The sequence below is a fragment of the Ascidia mentula genome, chromosome 6 (assembly GCF_947561715.1).
Source record: "Ascidia mentula chromosome 6, kaAscMent1.1, whole genome shotgun sequence".
Taxonomy (NCBI): domain Eukaryota; kingdom Metazoa; phylum Chordata; class Ascidiacea; order Phlebobranchia; family Ascidiidae; genus Ascidia; species Ascidia mentula.
Window position 1 is genome coordinate 16459058 of NC_138571.1, and position 7758 is coordinate 16466815.

General features: G+C 39.5%; 1 protein-coding gene across 1 annotated transcript; it reads right to left on the reverse strand.

Annotated features, from left to right (window-relative positions):
* Positions 1-3943: 3943 nt before the first annotated feature.
* LOC145907308 (acyl-CoA desaturase-like) lies at positions 3944-5958 on the reverse strand. The gene is made up of 5 exons (XM_082994735.1): positions 5769-5958; positions 5470-5600; positions 5045-5250; positions 4460-4689; positions 3944-4275 (listed from the first exon to the last, which is right to left on the reverse strand). Exons 1-5 carry the CDS (start codon positions 5956-5958, stop codon positions 4061-4063), a joined length of 972 nt encoding a protein of 323 aa, XP_082850861.1. The 3' UTR covers positions 3944-4060.
* Between the last annotated feature and the right edge of the window lie 1800 nt (positions 5959-7758).

Consider the following 7758-nt stretch of genomic DNA (forward strand, 5'->3'; position numbering starts at 1 on the left):
GAGCGAGGACCTGCAAGATTGTTGCAAACTCTTGATTTTTTCTTTGTTTTGCAAAAACAACGGTCTGATTATGCAACACCACAAGGACAAGAGGAATGTCAATGCCAAAGCAAAATTTCTGCGTGCTCATTCAAAAACCCAGTTTCAAGTCAACTAGAGAACACAAGCTCGGGTTGTAGCATGTTTTTCTATGGAAAGGTCTGCGCACTAATTAGAACAGGGGCGGCATCCTGACGCCGCTTACCAACCTTTGCGCGCACACCCAAATATGCACGACCGCCACATAATATCAATATAGGAGTTTTGATTGGTAAATTCACATGAAATTTTCTGGTATTTTTGCACTTTTAACTTTTCTTTCAGACGCGACACATTGTCTGACTTACGGTTGGAGTATGAACTCGTACATTACCTGGCGTGATATGAAACATCACTTCGCGTGTCAAACTTAACATGCCCCCTGGTCTATAATTCTATTTTTGGTATTTAGTGTGGCGGAAAACACCCCTGACTGCAAAAAAATTCACCAGTTTTCAGTAAAATTAGTTGTGGAAGATCTTGTTGATCCAACCAGGACAGTTTACCTGGTGGAAAATGCGCACGACATATCCGAAATCGCTGGTGGGCGTTAGAGGGCAAGTTTGTGAAGTTCATTGCTTTTGCTTTTCGTCTCGACTGTGTAGCAGTTCTGTCGCAGACGATAGGTTTGCATGAAACTTGTGGGTTAGACCAAAATTTAGAAAAATTTCCGATCACGTGTGTAACGTTTTCCCGGTGTTGACGAACCGACTGACCAACAATTGTTCAACAGTTTTACAGACTGTGCGCCAAGTAAGAAAAATAGAGGCAAAAAAAAACTGTGTAGCGAAGCTGAGTAAAACAGTCCGCAAGACATTTTATAGATCGGTGGGTAATCGCGTTGTACAGCTATCACTGGGACGTCCTTATTGGGCAGCGTTCGATGCAGTGATCACAGAGCCCGGACAGTACAAAACAGCCGCGGTAACAAAACAACAGGATGCACTTCGGCACTCCGCTATGCAGGCTTTGTTCGGCTCTGCTTTGACTAAACACCCGTTCTTAGAAGCTTTAGTGCTGACTCACTCACTACATGAAAACGCATACCTTAACAATGTAGAGGTACCGCGGTGTATAGAGGAACAATCGCAAAACGGAAACGGGGATGTCGGTATACCTGCCTTGTACTATTATTGTTCCAACGCAACAAACAACCATATCGCGAAAACAACGCGATGGAATATATGCCTGAAACAGACAACGTGGCAAATACTATCGTATCGCCTGCAAATTGCACAAAATCGTCTATGTGCAGCTATCTTTACAGACAAAAGATAAAAAATAGCTTTGCTTTTTTCTGACATTAGCAACGCCTAAGTAGTGAAGATGTGACCAAATTCTGATATTGCTATCTCGACCCGTGTACTTTTATCAACTGTAACTAGACCTGATTTACAGTAACATAGGCCAATTATCATGCCTCCTCATATTTTACAAGTTTTTATTACGACACAGAAACAGATTGTCTCAATTTTCCATACCCATTACTGGGAAACGAGACAGGCCCGGTCTATTGACTCGTTAGCCGGTTGCCACAAAATGCTTTACGCCCCCTTGCGGCAAAGAGCAAAACGTACAGCATTGCATTGCAGTTAAATCGCATTTCGGCCTCAGCAGTCGCATTCACGTTTCACCAAAATTTGTGTGCGCACTATTTGCGGTGGTAGTGCGACAAACGTTTTGGAATAATTGTAAAATTTCATCGGCGATTTGACGTTGCACTAAGTCCAATTTTTGGGAAAAACAATTTGCCTTTTATCTGTGAATCATTAGGTAATGTAAAATCAAGGCTCTTTACTGGAGTACAACACTGGTTTTCCAATCACCCAGCCAGTTCACCAAACCTGGCCACGTGTAAAATATTTCGGTCGTTGACTCAAACAATACGAAAACGAGGAGCTCTAACAGGAAATAATACATCTGCACATCGCTGATAGATTATAACGGCCCAACGAGCAAAATAACAGGATACAGTGTGACAGTTTGTGTAACGATCGAATAATTTTCGGGCTACGCTGACTAAGGGCCGTTCTTCGAGGTAACGGATGATGACTCAAATACTTTGTGGAAACTCATACCTGCACAATACATCGGCAAACGGATTCTTCCTGTTTGCAGAAACAGGTACCGCGAGGCTATTGTTACGACACATCACACCGATCCAGGCCTCTTATACAATCAACACACCGATGGGCTCCTGCTTCTCTCAACGATTTATACATCGGTTGAAAAGATAAGTTGGTTTGGTTGTAGTTTTCGTACAAAAAACACGCAGGTTTGGTGTTGGCGTTTTGCAGGGGCAAAATTTAGCAACATGACCTGCAAACTCCAATCCGCAGATTCCGACACTTATTTGTGAATATTTACAGATATTAGCATGTATGTTTACAGATATAAGCAAACGCACACATAAAAATTGTACATATGGCAACAATACAAAATGGTTCTTGTGTTTCAACGAAGCAACAAACTACGGAATCTATTGAAAATGCTATTCTGTTAAAAGTAAATCATCTGATAATTTTTATTTCCCTAATATTTAAAAAAATGTGCTCTTACGCCCTCGTGTGATTAAATTTCCATGTTTATTTTGCCCACATGGTGAAAACATTACATATAACAGAATGAATTGATCGATTTGCGATGAGTTTCTGTGGCGGGTGATTGGCAGCATTGGTCAAGCGCCCGACCCATATACCAAGAAAAAAACCTGATCGGTATTCGTGCCCAGGATATCCTGGGTTCGGTGCGGTCAAAAAAAAATAAAAAATTTGCTTTCAAGTAAACCGCTTTGCCGGGATTCGAACCCAGTACGTCGGACTTGCGGTCAAAGCGGAAGGTGAAGATTAAATGAGAAACATAAGCGTGACAAATGAGAGAGGTAAACACTGCCGTTCCTTATGAGGTTGAGTCGGTACGGGCAAATATTTGCCAACGATTGATGAAGTACCCGTGGAGATGGGTCGTTTAGAGCAGCAGGAATAATAGAAGTTCACAACTTTCACTGCGTTCATAAAAACATATATTTCCTAATTTTGGCCAAACACAAACTGCGGACGGTGCAATAAGAGGTCATCTTGTATTTTTCAAGGTCAGGCAAAATTTTTATACACTACGACGTGATTTATTATGCTTGGCAATTAAATCACATTGTTACATGCAAGTCATTCCAAAACATTTCCTTTTCTTGTGCAAACACATGGTTTCTGCTGTGAATTCAGCAATCCACTTCGTGCTCATTCTGCATGTGTAAGGATTTAGTTTTCCTCATGTTTCAATAAATTTTATCCGTCGCCATGTCTCCCGTTCTTGCCCGCCTCGTCAGCACTGTTTCCTTGGCAACAGTTTTCAAGTCCCACGCCAGACCCAAGAAGGCCACGAGGTCGATAAAGGCAGTCGTGATGTTAAGACGAATTCCAAACTCGCTAGTTCGATAGTCTTGCGGGAACACGTGATGGTAGTTGTGGAAACCTTCACCCCGGGATTCGAACCAAGTACCTCGGACTTACGTCGAAGCGGAAGATGAAGATTTGATGAGAAACGTTAGCGTGACAAATGGGAGATTTTCGTGTAAACCGCTGCCGTACCATATGAGATTGAGTCAGCACGGTCGAATATTTGCCAACGATTGAAGTACCTAGTGAGGTAGGTTGTTTAGAGCAACTGGAATAATAAAAGTTCACAACTTTCACAAGTTTACTGTATTCATAAAAACAAAAAAATCCTTTTTTTAAAAAAAACACAAACACCGTACAACGGTACAATAGGAAGGACGTATTGTTTTTTTTTTCAAGGTCAGGCAATATTTTTATTTAGTACGACGTAATTTATAACGCTTGGCGATTAAAATTAACACACCAGTCATTTCACATTGTTACATGCAAGTCATTCCAAAAACATTTCATTTTCTTGTGTAAACGCATGGTTTCTGTGATATCTGCGATCCACTTCGTGCCCATTCCGCATGTGTGAGGATTTAGTTTTACTCATTTTTCAATGTATTTTTATCCGTCGCCATGTCTCCCGTTCTTGCCCGCCTCGTCAGCACCGTTTCCTTGGCAACAGTTTTCAAGTCCCACGCCAGACCCAAGAAGGCCATGAGTTCGATGAAGGCAGTCGTGATGTTAAGACGAATTCCAAACTCGCTAGTTCGATAGTCTTGCGGGAACACGTGATGGTAGTTATGGAAACCTTCACCTGATAGAAAAAAGCGTGTGAAATGCCAAGCGAAAAGTTTAGAAGATGACACGGACCATGTGGGCAAATGTATGTTTCTTTTTTTGCTGCAACTCAACCTGAAGTTTTGTAACAATAAACTGTCCATTCTCAGCCAAACACAAAATTAGCTGTTTTAGGATCGTGAGCTGCTCTTTCAACTTACCCATTGTCAAGATAGAGACCCCCACGTTTTCTGCAGGATTGATTGTGACGTCATAAGGCTTGTTGCCCCACATGTGGGCAGCGCTGTTCACCAGCAGAGTGCAGTTGAAGAACATAATGTAGCGTAGCATGGTGACGAAAAATGCATTGCTGAGAGACTCGCCCCAGAAATAATACGGTGCAAACGTCGGTATAAGGAAGCACATTATCAGGGTGGTCCAACGATAGTATCTGCCAGGTTAACAATCAAGAAACGTTACTAGGTTTCCGTGTTTCCGTTTTTTTTGTTAAGTGTTTGGTTTTTTGGTACATTTATATTACTGTAGCCTACGTGGCTTTCAAAAAAGTGGATAGGCAATATCTGAACAGTGAAGAAAAAAACAGTTTCAAAACCAATACTATGTTGCGTCATTTAACTGATGTAGTGTGTTGTATAAAAAAAAAATGCAATTACTGTGTATTCCAGCATGCAATCTGCTACAAGATTCTAAAATAAATTAAACTCTGGAAGACTGGATATAAACCATGATAACTTCTTTGTGTTTACGGGACGATGGCATTATTATAAAAGTTTCTTGCCCCTTACTTTTTTTGAAACGCCACGACGGGGTCTTCCAACAAGTCGCTTATATCCAGTTTCGAGCCAGCTATTTTTACGTCTTCTAGTTTGGGACGCACTAGCCAACCAATGTGACTGAAAAAGAATCCTCTTTTCGCGTTGTGGGGGTCTGCGTCCGTTTCCGAATGCTTGTGGTGAACTCTGTGGTCTCGTGCCCACTCAAAGATGCTGTTCTACGAGCGCAAAATAAACTACAGTTTTATAAAAAAAAACATACAAAAAAATGGGTCTACTGCAAATTATTTTCGTGGACATTTTTTAAAGAACTTTTTCAGTTCCTAGCAAGATGCCTTTACTGAAATACTAAGTCAAAGGATTAACAATTATGTCAAAAGCATTGTTAGAGAACCACTAAATGGCCCACCCCAACTTTTTTAAATGTTTAATTTTACCTGCAGCGCAATTGAATTACATGCTGCTAGAAAGATCCTCAACGGCAGGGATGCTTTGTAACTGCGATGAGACCACAGACGGTGTACGCCAGCAGTTATGCCAAGATGTCCAGTCATACCGTACAACCAGTCTGGAACCAATTCAAAACTAGTGTCTTAAATTAATCTTATGTGATGTGCAGAATAAGCTAATCAGCACTTAATTTTTAAGTTCCAGGTTTTTTTAAACCGCAAACACTGCCTTCTAATTATCGATATTTGTGATACAGTTTTTTCCGGATGTAAGCTTATTAACTTACTAAAAAAAATTGTTTTCCAACTGCTTTGACCCAAAACGCATATTCCATACAGTGCAGTGGCATGAAGAAGCGAAAACCTAATCACATTTTTCCAAATCAGAGGTTGATGGGGTTTATTTTGTTCCGGCACATCCTTGTTTTTCAACTTGTCCTCATTTTCTTTCCTGTTTTTCACTTCATAATGACCCATTATTTTGTGGGATCTTTATTCTTTTTTATTTTGCAATAACATAATAGGCTACGTTTTAATCACACAACTCAACTATTAAAACACAAAACTTGCCTAAACGAGTCAGTATTAATTACGAGATATCCCACAAAACTTTGCATCCTATATAGCAGCGGTTCCAAACCTTTTTTTAAAGCAACCCAACTTTTCAAAGAATCCTGTTTTGCAAGATCTCGCGAACCAAGTATATACTGAAAAACCAACATTCTCAACTGGTTTGTTAACATAATAAACGTTTACCCAACATTTACCAGTCATTAGTAATCGATTAGGTTTACAGTTACTACTACATTTTACATAACTAAAGCTGCCAAAGTGCCGAGTGCTTATTGTCATTGAGTGATTAAAATAACTAATTGTTGACGCAACAAACAATAAACAGACGTTTTATGTCGAAATATTACTTTCAAAGAATTAATTCAAACCAGTAAATCAAAATAGTTGAATGCTGTGCGAATAGAATCACAAAAAACGTACTAGGAAGCATCGTTCGTAAATTCGTGCTTCACTCACAACAACAAGCACCCAAAATAATGTCTAGGCGACCCAACTTTAGGTTGCGAGCAAAACGTTTGGAACAACTGTCATGTAGGAATATGACAAAATAAGTCTCGACTCGTTGACACGTGGCAGTAAAAGTTGTCTTGCATAGGTCGTTCGTTACTGCCAAACTGATCTAATTCATGTCACGATGTTTTTATGCTTAAAATGCCAGTCTATGCGTGCATTGTATGCAAAGTTTCGCTTAATCCGGATTCGATTTGATGTTTTCTAGATATGAATAAGTGTCGCCTGAATAACCACAGACATGTTGGAACTTGAAAATTCAAAAAAGCTCTGATTTTAACTAAAAACCGTTGGGTAGTTTTTTACAATCATTGGATGCCATATGCTACGTGACAGTGGTTACAATATTGTACATTAGGCTACGCATCACAGATATAAAAAGAGCTACTTTTTATTCGAAATTTAGGACTAAACAATCTAATTCCCATGCATCAGAAATTCTTGAAACTTCTGTGTACTTTTAAATTCGTCCGAACTAGGCGAATTTCCGGATCGATAGAATTCCAGATAAACTAAACATACCATTTTGTATGGTCATGTGATGCAAATTAGTTGGAGCTAACAACCTTAAACACGATGTTAGTATGATTATGCGAAAACCTAAAACGAATCGTAAACGAAAATTTTTCAAACACCAAATGTTTATACTCAAATTCTGACTCGACGCTGAAATTACTGATTGAAATTGCCTAACAACTTTACAAATTAGGCTGAAAATAAAACAGACTGCCTAAGTAACGTTCTTATAGTTTTGCAATGTTATCTTGCCTTGCTAAATCCAACGATAAGATTGCTTGTTGATATGGAAAACCCGCTATTATGGCGTAATGTTTCATCGGTTACATACACAGCACGTTCGGCAGTGTTTTGGCTGAAGTTTCCTTCCGGATTGTGATACACGATCCAGCACTGACGCTTCTTTGTCGTCCAATTTGACGAACCGTACCATTATTTTTATAACTGTTTTTTTTTATGCATACACTTTCACCATGAATGACTTTTTTTAGTAACAGACAGAAACCATGTGTTGGACTTTGGACAGGAAAAGGCTATGTTTTGGAATTGAGATGATTTTTAAAAGTAGGCTACAATGTAAAATTACTGATATGGTAAAATTAATCGCCAAGCATAATAAATTACGTCGTACTAAGTAAAAATATTGCCGGACCTTGAAAAACAAAACAAAACGTCCTA